The 21,029-nt window shown below is 50.1% G+C and overlaps 1 protein-coding gene across 1 annotated transcript; it reads right to left on the reverse strand.

The window, feature by feature from the left end:
* Window positions 1–14,136: 14,136 nt before the first annotated feature.
* On the reverse strand, window positions 14,137–20,056 carry PROK1 (prokineticin 1). The gene is made up of 3 exons (XM_004390420.1): window positions 19,985–20,056; window positions 16,865–16,990; window positions 14,137–14,256 (listed from the first exon to the last, which is right to left on the reverse strand). The coding sequence occupies exons 1-3, from the start codon at window positions 20,054–20,056 to the stop codon at window positions 14,137–14,139; spliced, it is 318 nt and encodes a 105-aa protein (XP_004390477.1).
* Window positions 20,057–21,029: the final 973 nt, after the last annotated feature.

Here is a 21,029-nt window from a genome sequence, read left to right on the forward strand (position 1 = left end):
CATTTCCTGAGGGTCAACGCACACTCATTCGGCATTTACAATGTGCCAGGCCCGGACGGCTATCCTCTCTCATTCAGCCCTCACAACAACCCTGTGAGGTAAGTTCAGGTGTGAGCACCATTTTATTGATGATAAAAGTGAGGGTTAAAGGGGCTGATTCCCAGGGTCACAAGCTAGCAAGTGGTGGGCAGAGTCAGGACTCAAACCAAGAGGAGGAAATCTCTGGGTCTCCTGGCTCCATCCCTTTGCAGTGTTTCACAAACATCACCAGGGGTGCTTGCTAAAAATCCAGCTTCCCAGGCCCCCTCCCCAGAAACTCGGATCTTGTGGCTTTGGGATAGGACACAGGACTCTGGGTACCTAACAAGAATCCTAGGTGCTACTAAGGAGTCCCTGGGTGGCACAAATGATTAAGCTCTGGACAGCTAACTGAAAGGTTGGTGGTTCAAGCCCACCCAGAGGTGCCTTGGAATTAAGGCTTGGTGATCTACTTGCAAAAGGTCACAGCCTAGAAAACCTTATGGAGCACAGTTCTACTCTGCACACATGGGGGAGCCATGAGTCAGAATCCACTCAATGACAACCAACAACAACCAGGTGCTACTAACTCCCAAGGACGATTGAGAAAAACTGCTATGGGGGACTCCTTACGACCACCCTAGGAGGGGGCAGGAATTATGATCGCCGTTTAAAAGATGTAGAACAGACTCCGCAATCTAACTGACTCCCTTCAGGAACTAAGATGAGAACCTTTAGTCCCACTGCCACTAGGAGGCCCTTGGGTCTCCAGATTGAAGGACAGAGATAAGGCAGAGCAGGAACGGGGCATCTCGAGGAGGCAGAAAGACAGGTCAGAGGTGAGCAGAGCAGGGTCTGATAAAGAGACAGGGAGATGCTGGGGGTATAGCCTCATTTCTGGTTGTCCTCGTTCCCCAAGGGCTCAGGGACCTCTCTGGCACCCGGCAAAGCCCCTCCTGGCCCATACCCTTTGCAATTAGGCTGTGGTCCTAGAAGTCCCTGGGAGGTGCAAGCGGTTAACAGGCTCAGCTGCTAACAGAAGGTTGGAGGTTCAAGTCCTCCCAGAGGCGCCCAGTAAAAGGCCTGGTGACCTATGTCCAAAAAATCAGCCATTGAGAGCCCTTTGAGCATAGTTCTACTCTGCACACCATGAGTCAGAATCAACTCAACATCAATCAGTTTTGTCCTCCTAGGAGGACGCAGGCCGTCCCAGGGTGTGTGGGCCACAGGCAGCATTTTCCATGATCACAGGGACCACACAGGCCGTGAGGGAAGGAAGCAAAATGGGTTTCCTGAGGCCAGACCACTGATGGGGTACTGCGTAGTCATGTCATAGTACAGCTGCCCCTGCCAGGCTCTGGGGACCACCTCGTCCATGTGAGGCCTTGGGCTCAGAGCCCAGAGAGGAGGCTGCAGCAACAGCAACAGGGACGAGAGGCTAAGGCATGACCCTTCTCCCCCATCTTTCCCCAGCTGGGTTCCAGCCACCTGCTGAGACTGAAGCCCTTACTGCTTAGACTCCCTGCCTGTCTCATTCTTTCCCCTGACCTCGCCTCCCAGTCCTGCACCTGGGCCCCTTCTCATGAGGCCATGTGTGGCCAGCCTGACAGAGGTGGCCTCAAATGTTTGACCCCCTTCCGCTCATCCTGAGTCAGCCATGGGCTCCCTCTGCCACTGGGGCTCCTGCTACCCAGATCCCTGCCCCCAGCAGCTCCCAGAGTGGAGCAGCCCTTGGAGAGGGGCCTGGGTCCATTTTCTGTTACCCTGACTCCCTGGCACCCCCTCCAGAAAACCAGCATCCTGTTTTGGGGCTGGAGTCCCTGTATATCCCTCTCCCCAACTGGGGCCCAGATGGGGGCCCGAAGGGTGTATGTAGGACACGTGTTTGCCTCCTGGCTTGGGGCTGCAGGGGCAGCCAGCAAAGCCTCTCATCTGCAGAGCTTTCCAGCACCCACGTGGGGGCCCAACCACTGGCTTTCAAGTGGGTGAAAGTCACAGCCCTTAGAGGCCCCTCCTCTCTGCACAACCGCCCTCTCTTTGTATTCCTTTCCCCTTTTGTCTCTTTTGGTGATTGAGACAGTCACGGGAGCTATACTGTCTTTGAAGCCTAATTCTAGATGGATGCAGACCCATGTGCAGCCAAACCCATAGGCCCCTGTTTTCTTCCCTCTCTCCTATCTTACCGTTGTTGTTGGGTGCTATCTAGTCGATTCCAACTTGTAGTGACCCCATGTAACAGAGTAGAACTGCCCCCATAGGGTTTTCCTGGCTGTAATCTTTACGGGTGAGCCCTGGAAGCGCAGAGGTTAAGAGCTCAGCTGCTAACCAAAAGGTCAGTGGTTCGAATCCAACAGATGTTCCCTGAAAACCCTATGGGGCAGTTCTACTCTGTCCTATGGGGTCACTATGAGTCAGAATCTACTCTACTGCAACAGGTTTGGTTTGGTTTTTTTTTTTGGGGGGGGAGGCGGGAATCTTTATAGGAGCAGATTGCTAGGTCTTTTCTCCCACGGACCCATTGCGTGGGATTGAACCGCCAACCTTTTGGTTAGCAGCTGAGTGCTAACCATTGCGCCACTAGGAGTCCTTCCTGTCTTGCTAGTCTTTGTTGTAACATTAAGACCACACTCTACCTTTTTCTGCCGGAAACTAGCCTCTGTGTCTCCTTAGAAAGAAAACTAGAATTTGCATTCTTTATTTTCTCTGAAGTTTGGGGTGATGGGTTAGGGTCGTGATTCTCCAAAGAAGAGGTGGGACAGGGACCACCTGCACTGGGGCTATGGCTGGAGGGAAGCTTACTAAAGGCCACGGAATCAGAGTGTCTGACAGTAACAAGGACCAGGCGCCTTGTCGTAGCCCTTCAGTGCTTCTATCCACACCCAAGTTCGGGAACTGCCGGCGATGTGTGACTAACAGTTGCTTGTACTGCCTGCTCCATGGGGGCAGCCGCCACCACGGTGATGCCTGTTTCAGGGAACACACATGCGTTGGTAGGTTTAATTAGAACACATCTGAGAAGAGCCAGGATAGAGTTCAGAACCCACTCTCCTTATGCTCTTTCTAGAAAAAAAAAAATGAATAGCACAGTATTAAGATCATAGCCCATATTGAGCAAACACTCAATTCTACTTTTGAAACAGTGACTCATGCATTTAAGCAAGGTATTGAGAAGCACTTAGATAAGATTTGCGTATCTGTGTTCACAAATGGAGCTGCTATCGCGCTCTGCCTACATAAACCTTTGCTTCTAAACTTTATAATAATAGCAGAACATGATCTGAACAAGCTGTGATTTCCTCCGACCATGTTTGCCGGGGAATTGAAGTGCGTCCACAGGAGAGTGTTTAGTTCCTTCCTAGCAGCTTTATCAGATGACTTCACTGAGGAGTTGTCTCTGCCTGGTGCTGACTTGTTCTTGTTGTTAGCTGTCATTCGGTTGCCCCAAAGCATGACTACCCCATGCACAACAGGGTGGGACCACTGTAATACATAGAGCTTTCATTGGCTGGTGTTCAGAAGTAGATCACCAGACCTTTCTTCCTCATCTGTCTAGTCTGGAAGCTCTGCTGAAATTTGTTCAACATCATAGCAACACACAAGCCCCCACTGACAGATGGGTGGTGGCTGCAGTTGAGGTGCTCTGGCCAGGAAACTGGCGACTCATAGCAAGAGCCCTGGGCCAAGGGTTCCCGGGACTGACTGTCCAAGGCTTCTTCATAAATAAGCAAAAATACATAAAGCCTTCCCAAGGCGCTTTTGCACACCAGGCCCTGTTCTAAGCTTACAGGCCTAACTCATATAACCCTCACCATAACCTTAAGATCCCCGCCCAAAAAACTAAATCCCTTGCCATCAAGTTGATTCCAATACATAGCGACCCTAGAAGACAGAGTAGAACTGCCCCATACGGTTTCCAAGGAGCGCCTGGTAGATTCAAACTGCTGATCTTTTGGTTAGCAGCTGAACTCTTAACCACTGCACCACCAGGGTTTCCAAATAACCTTAAGAGGTAGGTACCATTATTATCACCATTTTACAGATGGGGAAACTAAGGTACAGGGAGGTTTAGTAACTTACTCAAAGTCCTTAACTAGTAAGGGGCAGAACCAGGGCTCAAACTCAAGCTGTCTGTGACCTTAACCACTGAGAAACCCCACCTGTAGGGAAACATAAACAAGGCAGCTTTGCCGCTAATTTGATGAGAAATGCCAACAGCGCAAAATGCAAAATGCCAAGAAAATGTCAAGCTGCCATTTGACATATTTGTTTACTTAATCTTTTGGGTTCAGTTTTGCGACAGAATTTCACAGGCTCATCTATGCCTTGTCTGTGTCAGAAGTGTGCCCACGGTTCTTACTCATCCGTGTTTCTCTCTGTTTGGACCCAGTTAATCCGCCTCACTAATCTTCAGCCCCAAAATAAAAGCCCCCTCTCATCCTCAGGAGGCCATGAGTTTTCTTCTGCACGGTCTGTACAAGGCAAGGCCTTCCTGGGGGTCTGATTCCTTTTAAGAACCACGCCCATATTTTTCCTCCAAGTTCCACTAGCATTTATAGGAAACAAATGGCCCTGTGGAGTCCCTGGGTGGTGCAAACAGCTAACATGCTCAGCTGCTACCCAAAAGGTTGGAGGTTAGTGTCCACCCAGAGGCGTCTTAGAAGAAAGATCTGGCCATCTGCTTCTAAAAAGTCAGTCATTGGAAACCCTATGGACCATGGTTGTACTCATACACATGGAGTCGCCATGAGTTGGTGCTGACTTGACAGCAACTGATTTTTCAATATCCTTGTGCTACTTGGGCAGAAGAGACATTCAAGCAGGCAGGGGGCTAAGACGACAAAGAATCTTCTGGTCAGAAGGGCCATGAATTGTATTCCTCCTATGACCTGGGCCAAATTCTCCCCACAGGACAGGGGAGAGCAGGATGGGAGGTGTCGAGGATGTGGCTGTGGGCTGAGACTGTGTGCAGGCCCCACTCTGACCGTTTCTTCATAGTTGTTGAGTGGAAATTCTCAGCAGTGGCTTGTGTAGGTCATGAGGTGTCTTAGGAGGGTCAAGGGGGATGCCAACTGTTTTGCCCACTGTCTTAGTTATCTCGTGCTGCTATAACAGAAATAGCACAAGTGGATAGCTTCAACAAAGAGAAATTTATTCTCTCATTGTCTAGTAAATTAGAAGTCCTAATTCAGGGTGCCAGCTCCAGGGGAAGTCTTTCTCTCTTGTCGGCTCTGGGTGAAGGTCCTTTTCATCAATCTTCCCCCTGACTAGGAGCTTCTCAGCACAGGGACTCTGGGTCCAAAAGGCACTCTATGCTCCAGGTGCTTCTTTCTTGGTGGTATGAGGTCCCCGTGTCTACTTCTTTCTTTTGTATCTCAAAAGAGATTGGCTTAAAACACAACTTAATCTTGTAGATTGAGTCCTGCCTCATTAACATAACTGTCGCTAATCCTACCTCATTAACATCACAGAGGTAGGATTTACAACACTTAGGATAATCACATTAGATGACACAATGGTGGACCATCACACAATACTGGGAATCATGGCCTAGCCAAGCTGACACAGATTTTTGGGGGACACAAGTCAATCCATAGCATCCACCGAAAAGTTGTTTACCACAGTGATTCTGTGGCTTTGGGTTTCTGAGCCTAGGAGTTGGAACCAGAGTTGGAACACGGACCATATTCTGACCTTTTTCCTACAGAGGCTCAGCTGTCTAGGGTGCAATGCTAAAAGGAACACTCAAACATCACTGGAGACATTATTCAGCCATAAAGAGAAATGAAGTTCTGATACATGCTGCCATATGGATGAACCTTGAAAATACAATGCTAAGTGAAATAAGCAAGACATGAAAGGGTAAATAGAGAATGACTCCACTTATGTGAAATATCTAGAATAAGCAAATGCATAGCAACAAAAGTAATTCGTGGTTATCAGGGGCTATGGGGAGGGGAGAATGAGGAGTTATTGGTTTGAAAAAGTGAAAACAAAGTAAAAAAGTAAAATGAAAGATATCACTAGAATAAATAGAAGACACGTTGCATAGGACCTTCTTATTATTAGGTGTGTCAGAGTAGAACTGTGCTAAATGGGGTTTTCAATGGCTGATTTCCAGAAGTAGATTGCCAGGCCTTTCTTCCTGGGTGCCCCTTGGTGGACTTAAACCACCAAACTTTCAGTTAGCATCCTTAGCAGATGAGAACTTAACCATTTGCACTACATACAGGGCAATTTAATTCTGGGAGCCCTGCACCCCTAACTACAGCCAACTGACACTTATCATAAGAGGCAGTCACCATAAACAGAAAATCCAGAACTGCAGACGATATGATATAGGGCTTTTTTTTACTGCTGGGGAGGGATTTATTTTATTATCTAAATCGTAAACAACTCGGTGAGTTGCCTGGTATAGTAAACCACATATTACAAATGCCTTGTTTGGTACGTAGGCAAGAGGTATAAAGTTTTTGTTAACATAAGATCATTCTCCCCACCACCACAAAATAAATGTTAACTGAACATTTGTAAAATATCTTTTGGAAGGGGCATCAAATCATTAGCCAGCCTGGTAGGCCCACCCTTCTCAGTCCTGTTATGTGCCAGGCCCTGAGAATCTCCTGGGTCCCTGGAAGCACCAAAACTCAGAAGCTGAGCCATCTGAACCCTTCCTGGCCTCATCTTTTCCAGCCCTGTGAACTGAAATTAGAAAGCTCTTTCCTTTCTTGCTTTTTTACTTTGTGGATTTTAATACTTATTTTTTTTCAAACAGCTTCATTGAGATATAATTCACATACCATATAGTTCACCTTTTTAAAGCATACAATTCAATGGTTTTTAGGATGTTCGCAGGATTGTGCAAACTTCACCACCATCTAATTCTAGAACATTCTTGTAACCCCAGAAAGCAACCCTTTAGCAAGTCATTCCCCCGTACTCCCACCCCCACCTCACCCCCAGCCCTAGGCAGTTTGTAAACTACTCTCTGTCTTCCATAGATTTGCCTATTCCGGCCATTTCATATAAATGAAATCATACAAGATACGGTCTTTTGTGACTGGCTTCTTTCACTTAGAAGAGAAAGCTGAAGGTTCACATATCAACACTTCATTCCTTTTTATGGCTCAGTAATATTCCATTGTACGGCATAACCAGGACCAGTTGCTGTTGAGTCGATTCTGACTCATGACAACCCTGTGTGTGTCGGAGTAGAAATGTGCTCCATAGGGTTCTCTATGCTGATTTTTCAGAAGTAAATCACCAGGCCTCTTGTCGGAGGTGATTCTGGGTGGACTCAAACCTCCAAGCTTTAGGTTAGTAGCCAAGCACATTAACCATTTGTACCACCCAGGGGTTCCTTATATGGATAAACCACATTTTATTTCACCATCTGTCAGCTGATGAATGATAGTTGTTTCTTTAGGGATGGTTCTTTGCTCTCCATTTCCCATCAGAAAGGGCATCTGTCCCTGAAGATGCCCAGACAGAGAGCAGCCTCTTGGGCCACCTTGTGTTTCCTTCTTCTCTAGTAGGACCTGATTTTGTAGTACAGTTCAGACTAATCCTCCTGGCTGACTCTTTGGCTGGTCTGAGTGGCACAGGGCAGACTTTCAAGTAACAAAGTACTTCCGAAGGGACTTTGAACCTCTCAGTCCCAACCAAAGCTACCCTAGATAAACACACAGTCTAAGTAAAACAGTGAGCTGTCTGCTGTGGAAACTCAACTCTGAGACAAGTCCCCCAGCCTGGAGATTGTGCTGAGCTGATGTCTGGCTCTGCTTTCTGCTTCCTCCTAGGGTCTCGCCTCTGGTCAGTGCCGCCTGGAGCCTAGTGTTGAGATCCTTCAGGTGGGGATATCTGGACCAAAGAGACAGCAGTCAATTATATACTTAGGTTGTGCTTGCTTAATCATGAGTCAGTTAGAATTCTATCAATTCCACAATCTCATGTTCACCATTAAATATTCAGGCGGAGCAAGGTTTCACAGCGGATTGCCACTTAATCTTGTTCTAGCCCCTCAGGAGGCCTCCCAGGCAGGTTCCATGCTCTGACTCTGCCCTCCGCTCAGTCTGTGCTGGTCCTTCTTCTCCACGAGCTGGCACACCCAGCCCCTCCCAGGCCCCCTCCTAGGGCTCTGACGACATCTCCACCCCATATCACCTCTGGGGTCAGTCCCTTCCTCTGCCCTTATTTTCAACTGCCCTTCTCCTATACAGGCAGATCCATTGTTCTCTGTGTTCCCACCACTACAAAGTCTAACAAAATGAAGTGTTCTTTGTATAATTAAAGGTGTTCTCGGCTGTGAGTAGAGGGCATTTCTTTTTTTTTTTTTTTTTGCTTTTTGCATTTTTTTTATTGTGCTTTAGATGAAGGTTTACAGAGCAAATTAGTTTCTCACTAAACAATTAATACAATTAATGTTTTGTGACGTTGTTTGCCAATCCCACGACATGTCAACACTCTCCCCTTCTCGACCTTGGGTTCCCCGTTACCAGCTTTCCTGTATCCTCCTGCATCCTCCTGCCTTTTTGTCCTTGCCCCTGGGCTGTTGTGGCCATTTAGTCTCGTTTTGTCTTATGGGCCTGTCTAATCTCTGGCCGAAGGGTGAACCTCAGGAGTGACTTCAGTACTGAGCTAAAAGGGTGTCCGGGGGCCATACTCTCGAGGTTTCTCTAGTCTGGTCTTTTTTTTGTGAGTTGAAATTTTGTTCTACACTTTTCTCAGGCTCTGTCTTGAACCCTCTATTGTGATCCCTGTCAGCAGTCAGTGATGGTAGCCAGGCACCATCTAGTTGTGCTAGACTCAGTGTGGTGGAGGCCGTGGTAGTTGTGATCCATTAGTCCTTTGGACTAATCTTTCCCTTGTGTGTTTGATGTTCTTCATTCTCCCTTGCTCCAGATGGGGTGGGACAAGTAAAGTATCTTTTTAAACCCCAGACACTACTCACCGAGGTAGGATGTAGAACATTTTCTTAGTTTATAACTATGTTATGCCAATTAAGCTAGATGTTCCCTGAGACCATGGTCCCCAGCTCAGCAGACGGCATTTCTGCACTTTCCCACCTCATCCCGCCTCTGAATCCCCACCCTGGCCAGACCACGGTCTCCCAGGACTACCGTGGGCTTTGCTTCCTGCTCTCTCCAACCTCCCTGACTGACCAACTGAACTGACCGTAGAAGCCCTCCTTCTGGTATGGGAGAAACTGGAAGGGGGCCCTGGGTGTGGGGAGTGTGGGGGGAGAAGGCCTGTGATCACTTGAAGCTACAGAGGCCCTGAGGCCTTCTCCAACCTGTCTCCTCTGAAGAAGTGAGGGCTCACTGTGCTGCTGCCTCATTAATTCATTCATTCATTTATTCACTCATTCATTCGTTCACTCTATAAACAGTTATTGAGTACTGCCACATGCCAGGCACCAGACACAGAAATAAAGCTGCAGGCCCTGCCGTTTAGCAGCTGATGTCACTGTTCACCATGCAGTAAAGCGACCCCTTAGCTAATAAACTAGATTTAACCGCTGTCCACTTTAGTCGATAACTAGAAACTTCTCAAGCTGTCCAGCCTCTCTGGGCCCTCCCTTGAGCTCTGCCAAGGTGCCCCCTACCCCCATCCAATCTTCTCCTACATCCACAGCATGTTCCAGGCTCAGTTTCTGAAGGTGAGTCTCTCTGCCTCAAATGCTGGCAGGGTCTGGGCCAGGCAGGCCAGCCCAGAAGCCCCTGCCTCCTCCCCCAGCTCCCCTCTGCTATCGACCACAGCCCATGGTACAGGCCCAGAGAGCAGGAGGCCACTGCCTTGTGCAACCTGGGATCTGGAGAGAGGCCGCCACAGAGTGGCAGGTCACCCATCAACATTATTTGTCAAGTACTCTGTGTGCCTGGTACATCCGTGGGTTCAGTCTGTGTTGAGACAAACAGTTCTGGCCCTCGAACCTATCAAAGGGTCACCGTTGGCCCCTGGTGCCCACAGGGCTCTGCTGAGGTAGGGGCTGTGGGGCTGTTGGAGGCTGACAAGCATCTGCACCTGGAGCTGGGCCAGAGCCTCCCTCCTCTCCATGCCCCTCCCACCACCCAAACGCCTGGTCCCTCTTTGGCCCTGGGCCTCAAGACCCCAGAGATTCCATCTACTGAGGTTCTGACTGGGCTGAAGTAGGAATGTGCTCCGTGCTCAAGGCAGCTTTTCAAACTGCACCCAGAGCTGCTTCTGAGACAAGAAAGAACAGCTAGTGGACCTGGGCTAAGGGCGGAGAGTGGCTATAGCCTGGAGTCTCTGCTTGTCAGGTGGGGCAGCCCGGATCCTGGGGGTAGCTAGGCCTACCAAGAGGACTGGCTGGGGTGGCCTGCCCCCCAGGTGAGGCCTCTGTGCTCTGGCTGGGCAGCTGCAGCAGAGACACTGGTCATTCAACACTGGGGACACCAGCGTGGCTCAGGGGTGGAGGCAGCCCTTTAGGTGGTCCTTGTTTCTAAGATCAGGTGGTAACTCTGCACCTGAGGTGTGTACAAGGTGTTGGCGTGTTGTTCATTACCAGGGCTGGGGGTGCTGCATTTGAGTTGATCTTGAAGGATGCGTTGGAGTCACTGAACAACAGAGGAGAAGAAAAGAAAGAGAAGAGTATTCCCCACAAAGGAACCAGCCCAGGCAAAGCCTCACATGGCATCTCCCATGAACTGCAGGCAGTCTTGAAGCCGGGAAGACTGGTAGGGCAGGTGGGAGAGGCAGGAAAGGGTGGGCAGGGGCCACAAAGGGCTCTGTGCTCCCTGCCAAGGGCTGGGAATTTCTCCTTTGGCAATGGGAAGTCACTGAAGAATTTTTAATGAGGGGATGAGACAGCCAAACATGCTGTCTGGGAAAATGGCTAGTAGGAGTCTGGAGGTGGATTTTAGGGAAAAATTGGAGGGAGAGAGACCGGGTTGGAAGAGGTTGCCATAGACGGCATTGGGAGGGATGAGGGTGTATGCAGCAGCCACAGCAGGAGAGAAGGGACAGGGTCTAGAGATATTTTGGAGGTAACAGGAGCTGATCTTGGTGGCCAGTTGCATGTGGAGTTCAGGGAGAGGAGACAGTAGGAGAGGCAGAAATCTACTGACTTCAAGCTTCAGACTTGGATACTAGAAGTCAGAGAGGAAGCACAGGCGGGGGCATTCAATCATGTTATTCTGACCCCCACTCTACCTCCACTTTCTGAATCCTGGAGAAGCTGTGAGAGGAGATGTCTTGAGCACCTTTTTCCACAGCTGGAATCATTGGCCCTCTAGATTCTTGATTGCGTCCTTGCACTTGGAGCTATCTGGGGGGTGGTCCCTATCGGCTTTGAGGAGGTTGCCTCTTTGTGAGGCTCCCCCCCCCCCAAACCTCCCGTTCTTCTGTGCTACCTCCACTGTGGCCACTAGATGGCGCCAGACACCACCAGTCTGAGAAGAAATGTTTCCCACAGAACTACGGGAGGTTAAAGGCTGTCGCTGAAGTGGGTTCTTATCTTGAAGAAGTGTCAATTTAATCTAATTCTAATTTAATTCTTCCAGAATACATTCTTATTATGGATATACATTCTTATAAATATTATTTTTATAAATATATTTATGAAGACTATATTCTTGAATATAAATATACTCACAAATTATTTTTCTTAGGCTCCTCAGCCTACCCCACTCCCCCTTCAGTCTTCAGCAACAGCAGCAGGGAACTGGGGCAGAGACCAATCAGACGTTCTTCAAAATTCTAATATAAAAAATGAAAAACTCAGTCCAATTAGATTAAATTGGTCGTTCAGCCAATTGACAAGTTTGCAGGTTGGCCGCTCCCAGGTTGGGGTGGCGGAGGGGCAGCAGCGGCCGAGTGGCCATGTCCCAGCGCAGAGGGGCGTTCTTGTACCTGCCGCCCACCGCCTCCTCTCAGCCAGGTTGGCTCAGCTTTCAGGGAGGGGCATGATTTGGAATCCTGGAAATTTATATCCAGATAACTGAGCACAAAACTAGGGGTAAAGTGACTCAGGGGCTGCAGGAAGGGCACCAGTCAACAGGGCTGGTGAAAATGTCTGTAAAAGGGGATGAACTGAAAGAAGAAAGATCGCAGCCTGGGGGCCAAGTGCTGTCCTGAGTGGATCTGGAAGTAATGACTGTTCTGAGTGTCCCCTGAGCAGGACTCTGGGAGGATCAAGGACAAACACGGAATAAGCCCTCCGGGAGAGCAGAAGTCTCCGAGGCCTCATAAACCACAGTCCTCTGGAGGCTTCCGAATGAAAAATAGAGTGCCATATAACATACTTTCATCTTATGCTTTTTATTTTCTAGACTAGGAATTGAGCTGGAGAAGAGGCAACAGTGCCAGTAGCCTGGCACTTCGAGGAGGCTCCCAGCCCCTGGGTTCAGACGCAGGCTCAGAGCCTGGCCGGCTCTATCACCAAGCTGGACTCCATCAGCTGGTCACATGGTACCTCATGGGTCAAGCATTTTATACAAAGCAAATGGGACCAAATTTCAGAAATAGGAGTTACAACCAGATTTGCTAAGCAGTCTCACCAATGGAGTCTGCCCATTCCCACCACAAGCTCAGCAAACCCTTTTCCTGCCTCCAACCCACCTGAGCATGGCCCTCCCTACCCAGCCCACTGAGCTGCCTTCCCTTCATTCAGAGACCCTGAAATCCCTCTTTCTCCCTAAGATTGCCCTGGCTGGTAGAAGGAACACCAGCCATGTCCTTCCCCTACCTGGACATAACCTGGGTGGACCTTGCCCCCCTCCCTGAGGCCCTACACAGGCATTTCGGCCACTCTGTCTCATTTCATGCTTTTATTCTGAGGCCGCAGGCCAGTGTGCACACCTTCCCACAGCACTGCGCTGGCTGAGACAACCTGGGTAAGTCTGGGGTAAGGTCCGATGTGCGGTGCTGGGTGGGGTGGGTGTTTTTGATGAGAATGGAGGCCGTGACACAACTTCCAGACAAACTGCTCCGAAGTTCAGGAAGCCCTTGCTCTCTAGAGGTGCCTTAACTGGGGCCTGGGGGCCTGTGGAAGCCTGACAGTGGTCACTGGGTGCTAGGAGTTCCTGGGTGGCGAGAACGGTTAACACACTTGGCTGCTAACTGAAAGGTTGAAGTTTGAGTCCACGTAGAGGCACCTGGGAAGAAAGGCCTGGCAATCTACTTCCAAATAATCAGCCATTAAAAACGCTGTGGAGTGTAGTTCTGCTCCGACACACGTGGGGTTGCCATGTGGGGTTGACAACACTAGCTACTGGTGAAGTCGTCCTCCTGCCCCCTCCCTTCCCTTCTTCCTCCCCCTCCCCCTCCAGAGGACCCCCTCCTCAAGGTCAGTGACTCACTCAGCCAGTTCCTTAGAAAGGAGCTCTTTAAGGTAACTCCCTAATCACCTCCTAAAGTGTCAATAGCAGATTAGATTGAACTGCTACAGTTTGCATTTTAATTGGGGGTGGGGGCGGGAGGAGGCAGCGGGAACTGAGGTTTCACTGGCTAACAGGTATAGTGTGCCAGGGGAGGCCTTACAGACATTGCAACTCAGGCCGAAAGAGCAGCCGCAGGCCACAGGCTGACTCCCCACATGCACCAGGCGACTGTCCACTGCCCTCTAGGCAGGGCCGATTAACTGAGGAGGTGGTTAATCAAAGGAAGAGGAAGACCCCGAGACTGATCCTCAGAGACCTCCTGAAAAGGGCCTGAGGCTTGGGCCGTGACCTGTGACTCTGAGCAATGGCTGCACCCAGGGTCTGTCCTTGTGGACATCTGATTTCTGGGAGAGGGGAACAGGCAAGGAGAGAGGGACAGGGCCTGGGGAGGAGACCGGTCACCTAGGAGGAGACAAAGGGCAGGGGCAGGGCGAGGAGGGCAAAAAGAATATCCTTGTGGGCATTTACAGCCTCTCAGGGAAGTTGTGTGAGCCACTTCTCAGGCCACAAGTTGGGACGCCCTCAGGCTGGTGGTGGACTCTGTCCGTGCAGGGGTGTGTGTGTGTACACGCACATGTGCACACTAGGCAGGAGGGATGAGAGTAGGCAGTGCGGGGAACTAGGGAGAAGCTGGGCCGCGTGGTGGAGATAGAAGTCCAGAAGAGACCACCCAGGCTGTGCTCGGGAAGAGGCCAGTGGGTGTCTGAGACCCGACGCGCTGCTAGAAATTGATGCTCTTCAAGTTCACAGAGCAGCGGTACCTGCCATCCAAGAACCTAGAGCAGAGCAGGTTGGGCAAGCAGGGACAGGTGTGGTACTGGCGTTTTCGGAAGAAGGGGACCTGGGGAGAGAAGAGAACAGGGACATCACCGTCACCTCACCTCCTGACAGGAGCCTCTGTCAGCTCAGCCCCTGGCAAGTGCTCCTCCCTACTACTTCCCTGCTCCTCCCCACCCAGCACAACAATAATAGTGATTATAGATGAAGAAACTGAGGCACAGTGTGGCTAAGCAGTGTGCCAAGATCACACCACCAGTTTGTAGAAGAGCCAGGATTTGAACCTAGGCAATCTGACTCTCGAGACTGTGAGCTCAGCCACAACATTCTCAGCCACCAGCCCGAAACTCCACAACCCCCACACTGCCCACCTGGGCCCCCTTGCTGGCTCAGCACACATGTGCACACACACAGACACACACACATACGCTCATGGATTGAATGTCACTTCTTGCACATTGTTATGGATTGGATCATGTCCCCTCAAAAGATACGTTCAAGTTCAATGCCTGGTACTTGTCAACATGACCTTACTTGGAAATACGGTATTTGTAGTTGTTATCAGTTAGGTTAACATGAGGTTAAGAGTAGGGTGGGTCCTAATCCAATCTGAGTGATGTCCTTATAAAAAGGGAGAAGTGACACGGAGCAAGGACATCCATGTGAAGAGACGTCTACAAGTCAAGAAACAGCAAGGGCAAAACACCGGGAGCCACTAGAAACTAATAGGAAGAAACAAGGAAGGCTCTTCGCTAGAGCAAACACAGAGCATGGCCCTGCCAAGGCCCTGAATTCAGGCTTCTAGTCTCCAGAACTGTGAGAAAATAAATATCTGTTCTTTGACGCCACCAAAATAAAATAAAATAAAAATAAACCCATTGCTGTGGAGTCAATTCTGACTCATAGCAACCCCATGGGTTAGAGTAGAACTGCTCCATTCAGTTTTCTTGGCTGTGATCTTTATAGAAGCAGATATCCAGGTTTTTCTCCCAGGGTGCCTCGGTGGGTTCGAACCGCCAACCTTTAGGTTAGTAGTTGAGTGCAAACTGTTTTCACCACCCAGGTTCTTTATGAAGCTACCTGCTTAGTGGTATCAAAGCCCAGGTCTGCCACTTTCCAGCTGTGTGGCAATTGGCAAATTATTTAGCCTCTCTGTGCCTCAACATTATTATCTGTAAAATGGGTTAATAATAGCACCTACCACATATGGTTGTAAAGAGGTTTAAATTATATAATTCATAAATAGCATTTGTTAGCACAGAGTAGGCATTAACTTTTATTACAACTGTTGTCTTGACTGGGAATATAGAACAAGGTCTACTCTTGCCTCCCTGGAGGCTGTGATTTGGAGGGCAATGGCTGGAGGATGCTCTGAGCTCATATTAAACCAGGGCTACTGAATCTCAGGATTCAGGTTCAAGGATTCCTGAACCAAAGAGCCCAGGGAAGGTGACTGGCAGGCCTGGGCCCCTCCCCAGCCCCTGCCCGGGCCCGCGCCTGACCATTCATAAGCCAAGGCCCTGTGAGCCACACTTCATCCTCAGGGCTGGGAGATGGTTGTCAGGGGATAGGAGCAGGGGCAGGGTAGGATGAGGCAAGCAAGGTCCCTAGGACACAAAAGAGTGGGTGCCCTCGGCACCTCGCTTGCCTCACCCTGTCCTGGCCCAAATTGGGAGGCCATTTTCTGAGTCTCATTTCCTGTTCCTGACAAGAAACTCCCACAGAGCAAAGGATGTTTCAAAATCTGAGTTTGTCAGGTCCAAAAGAGACCTTGAGGTAATCGGTCTACTCCCTGCGTTGTATATATGAGGAGGCTGAGGCCCAGAGCAGTTGTGCTAATTGCCCAAGATCACACAGCAAAGGAAAGGCTGAGCAGGCATAGTCCCCAGGTCTAACAGCCTATATGATTGGTACTCCCAGCCCCCAAGCTGTTCCCCAAAAAGCCAGGAGGCAGTGTCCCAGCATCAAATGAGATATTACTAGACTTGGAGTCAGGAAACCGCCCCAGCTTTGTCTCATTTGCTGTGTGCCTTGAGTAAGTCACATGACCCAGCAGTACCTCAGTTTCCTCCCCTGGAAGATGGGGACCTGATACCAACTGCCCAGGGTTGATGTGAAGATCAAATTAGATCAGGGGTTCTCCAGACTGCATTAGAAACTTGTACATGGAAAATGTCAGATCCTGTACAAATATAAAACCAAACCAAACCAGTTGCCATAGAGTCGATTCCAACTCATGGTGACCCCATGTGTGTCAGAGAAGAACCATGCTCCATAGGGTTTTCCGCGGCTGATTTTTCAGAAGCAATCACCAGAACTTTCTTCCAAGGCAACTGTGGGTGGATTCAAACCGCCAGCCTTTCGGTTAGCAGGAGAGCAGGTTAACCGTATGCACCAGCCAGGGACTCCATACAAATGTAAGTGGTAATGTGTTATCCGAACGGCACCAAGTAAGGTGGGTGCTTGGAGGTGGCAGGTACAGCAACAGCACCTCTGGGGCTGCCTCCTTCCCTCAGACAGTCAGGGGCCCTCCCTGGCACCCTCCTTCGGAGCCACAGCCTCCCTGGGCCCGGCTGGAGCAAGAGATGAGCCTCCCATGGGCCCGGGCCCTGCGCCGTCTGCTCAGCTCAAGTCTGGAGCTCACGCTGTGCGCGCCCACCTCCGTGCGGTACCTTGTGGCTGGCGGGGTGGCACTGCTCTCCTTCCCGCCCCAGTGGGGTGCATATCCGCAGCCCACGCAGCCACAGGCTGATGGCACAGCAGGTCCCTGCCCCACACTGGACATCCCGCTCACAGGCCTGCAGGAGGGAGACAGACAGAAGGGCCAGCCATTAGTGCCACCAAGAGAAACCAGGGGGAAGGGTCATCAAAAAATCTGTGTCTGGGGTGAGGAAGAAGGAGGAGGTGGGCTGCGCATTGCTCTGTGCATTGCTGCCCTGCTCCCCACCAGAGGACGCTCAGGGCTCACCAGGACATCACACTTGGATCTGAGGAGCCCTCCAAGCTCCTTTGAGGCCACTCTGTGGGGAAGCTGTCCTTCTCTCACAAGGTTAGAAGTTAAGACTCACAGCTTTTTTGGGTCTGTAACCCCAGCACTTGGCCAGGGTCTGGCACACAATAGATGCTCAGTGGATGCTGGTTAAACTGAATTAATTAGAATCCTTACAGAGGGAAGTGGGACCTGAGTCCCTGGGTGGTCAGTGCTGAGATGCCTTGGACCCAGACGTTCTTACCCTGAGCCAGCACTCCTGGTTGGTGCCCCCTCCCCAATGACCAGTGTCTTCCCCCATGCTTCTCTGCTGCCCTCCCTGATCCCCAGGTAGGAAGGGACCCCTCTGGGTTGAACTCACAGAACAGGGGCTGGGTGACCCTGCCCAGTTTCTGGAAGTGCCATTTGTAAAGAAGGCCACACAAACCCTCTTTAAACAAAAGCCTGGACTGGGGCAAACAGAACTCTGAACTGCTCCAGACCCAAAGGGGACACAAGGGAGACACATTCAAACGTTCTACTTCCAGAAAAGTTTTGCAGCTCTTCTGAGCTAGAATTTGACACTGAGTTTTGGTGAGCTCTTCCCTAGTAGAAGGCCGAGGAGTACCCTCTGGCTGCCTGTGTGGGACATGGCAGCAGCTGAAGCTCCCTACTCGCTCAGCCCCAGGAAGGTAAGTCAGGGAGGTCGGGGTAGCTTATCCCCCAGATGAGGTGCGGGTGGCAGCCACCTGGCCGTGCCAGTCGCCAGCCCAGGTGAGGGTATGTATCCCACACAAACCAGCCCCCTGAGTGCTCAAGGTTAGGGGGAAAGCATACCCCACTTGACTCTTCTCCCATAGGGGTGGGGAGTTGCTGTCCCACCATGAGAGGAGGGACCATAGTCCTGAATTAGGAGACCCTGGTAGTCCAGGTGGCGTAGTGGTTAGGAGCTATGACTGCTGACCAAAGGGTGGCAGTTCAAATCCACCAGGCACTCCCTGGAAACTCCATGGGGCAGTTCTACTCTGTCCTATAGGGTTGCTATGAGTCGGAATCGACTCGACGGCAACAGGTCGGTCGGTTTGTAGTCCAGGGAGAAGAGAGTGTGGAGATGGTGGAATCCAGGCTCTGCCTAAGAGGCGGACACAGGGCATCAGCCTGATCAGGCAGATAGACACAGGGGCTGGAGAGAGGTGGGATTCCTGCTTCCCCTCACCCTGTTCCAACCACTTATCATGTCATTCAGCCACTTCCTCTTCCCCTAGCTTTCTCTCTTGTTGCGCCTTTCAATGGGTCAACTTGAAGGGTGTACTGTGAACATGTTTTCCCAACTCTGTCCTACCTGCCTGTCCCGCTGCCACTCTGGGCAAAGGTTGGGCTCACATGGTGAGGTTAGCCTGAGCACCATGCCTGGTGTCTCTCACTGTAGGGTAACCACAGCTTTGCTCCTTTGTCCTCACCCTCCCAGATCTTCAAGCTACACAATGGGGGGACGGCCCTCCCCGGTTTACAACCAGGCGGTCTAATTCGTCCTAACAATTTATTCATGCCTTGGGTCTCAAAAGCATTGACTTGCCTTTAATATTGTTCTGAACTCAGTCTTTTTTTCTTTAAAGAAAAAGAAAGAAGTGTTCCTTTCTGAGAACACTAAAACTAATCTGATTCCAGGAATTGCTTGACATTTCTCTACATTTCCATTCTGTACATAAAAAGTTCTGTTTCGCTCTGTTGTACACACGGTCGCGATGAGTTGGAACCGACTCGACGGCACCTAACAACAACAATAACAACGTGTACAAAATTGGAGGAGGTTTCAATAAAAGTTCATTCCCCTCCCCTCCCCCCCCCCCCTTTTTTTAGTAGATTTTATCTGGGAAGATCTCAGGTAAAACATTACTTACTGTTTTAATGAGAACAGTTCCCCCTGGTAACACAATGTGTGCCCCAGCTGAGGGTGGTTCCAGGTAAAGCAAAACATCTGGGAGAAAACCCAAATCCAAGGGCTTTGAACACTGTAATTAATGCATTGTGCTCATGTGTGCAGAACATCTGATTTGAGATTGAATTTCTGCTTATTATCTGGATGCTTGTTTTTGGGTATACTCTGCCACAATTTGATGTCTCTCATATTCCTATCGGAACTGAGCACGGGGGTAAGAACACATGAACAGCAAAGGAAAGGAGTTCCAAAGCTTCCTTTCTTAAGAGCAGAGAAAGCGGAGGTTAAATTTATACAATAGATGCTAATGAGCTTAAAACCAAAACCAAACCCACTGCCACTGAGTTGATTCCCACTCATAGCAACCCTATAGAACAGAGTAGAACTGCCCCATAGGTTTTCCAAGGCGGTAATCTTTACGGAAGCAGACTGCCACATCTTCCTTCCACAGAGCGGCTGAGGGGTTCGAACTGCCGACCTTTTGGTTAGCAGATGAGGGCTTAACCACTGCACCACCAAAGCTCATTAGGAGGTGCTGATTCACTTTAGAAAGGAATTCCTTATTACACAACAGAAATCTTCATTTTACCAAAGGACTGAAATCCATATTTTTCAATGCTCTCCTAATGCATTTAAAACAGGATTTGATTTACACATAGTTCTCCAGAGCAGATGCTATTTAGTAGAGTGAGGTCCAGCTAACCTGAAGATCCTGTGAAATCACTGTCTCTGAAGTGCTGTCTGATGGCTAACTTCCTCAGTCCCTTTGTGGGTTTGTGGTGTGTCCAGCCAACAAAGCTGTCCACTTCATCCCTGTGTTCACGTCCCATGCAATCCCTGACATCTTCCCAAAACCCAGGGCTTAGAGAACGTTAGCTGACTTACCCCCGTAATGATGGCACAGTCAGAAAAAGTTATAAGGAGGAGCATGATTGAGACGTGCACAGCCGTCCTCATGGTCACTTGGATGAAGGCAAACACTGTCCGCTCAGATGCTTCTGGCTGCCTCCGGCTCGCTCAGCCTCGTGCCTGTCAAGCTGGAAGGTCAGGTGCTCCTGCCCCTCCCCCGCTCCCAAATTGATATGGTTGATCCAGGACTGCTCTTCCCTTCCCCATCGCCGATGCTACTCACATGAGCTCAGAGACCAAGATGAGACCTGAATCTCTAATGGCATCAAATCACCATCAAAACCAGTAAAAATGAATACATCATGGGCTTTGACATTTGCTCTAAGTCTCCCAAGAATGCAGTGATTCAGCCGCATTCTGTACGTTTCTCTCCATACTCTTCTCTGCCTCTGGGGCATCCTTCTCTCCTGCTTGGGATGGGGCAGTGGGGCGGCGGAGGGGGGGGAGTTTGATAATGAATTAAGGGATTTACAACATGGTCCTTTATTCTTCCCTGCATCAAACAAACCAGGCAACATGCCGGATGATTGGTTCCAACCGCCTCAAACCAACAGGGATTATCTGGGCACTCACCGTAGGCTCCACTCAGGGTAGGGCTCAGGGGACACCATGGGTAAGACAGTCCCTGTGGCTGGGAAGCTAAAATTCCAGTGGGAGACATAAGAGTGAGAAAGCAAGGCAGGCTTCATGGGGTTTATGTTCCTGGATGGTACAGATAAGGATTGTTCTGTAACGGGCTCAGGACAAACACCGAAAAGTGTCACCTGGTACAGGAACCAAAGGGCAGAAGACCAGCAAGCACTGGGTCTGCGTTCTCTCAGCATCCTGCAGAGAAGTGAGCTCAGGCTGGGGCACAGCTAAAGGTGCCAGGGGCCTCCTGCTGCTTTCTTTCTTTATGGAGTGAGCATAAGACAGCCTTCATCTATGAACCGACAAGCCGTGGGCTCAGAGGCCAGTCTTGTGGGAAGATGAATTTGGGCATAGTGCCTCCTGCTGGGTGGGGAAGCCCCTGGTCCCAGCC

Source organism: Trichechus manatus, unplaced genomic scaffold, assembly GCF_000243295.1.
Source record: "Trichechus manatus latirostris isolate Lorelei unplaced genomic scaffold, TriManLat1.0 scaffold00297, whole genome shotgun sequence".
NCBI lineage: Eukaryota > Metazoa > Chordata > Mammalia > Sirenia > Trichechidae > Trichechus > Trichechus manatus.

Bases quoted from the DNA above. Each gene is read 5' to 3' on its own strand.
- PROK1 (XM_004390420.1), bottom strand. From the start codon at position 20,056: ATGAGGACGGCTGTGCACGTCTCAATCATGCTCCTCCTTATAACTTTT. The intron at 16,991-19,984 runs GTAAGTCAGCTA...TCCCTCCTGCAG, and splicing joins ACTGTGCCATCATTACGGGG to GCCTGTGAGCGGGATGTCCA. The intron at 14,257-16,864 runs GTACCGCACGGA...TTCTCTCCCCAG, and splicing joins GCCACCCCGCCAGCCACAAG to GTCCCCTTCTTCCGAAAACG.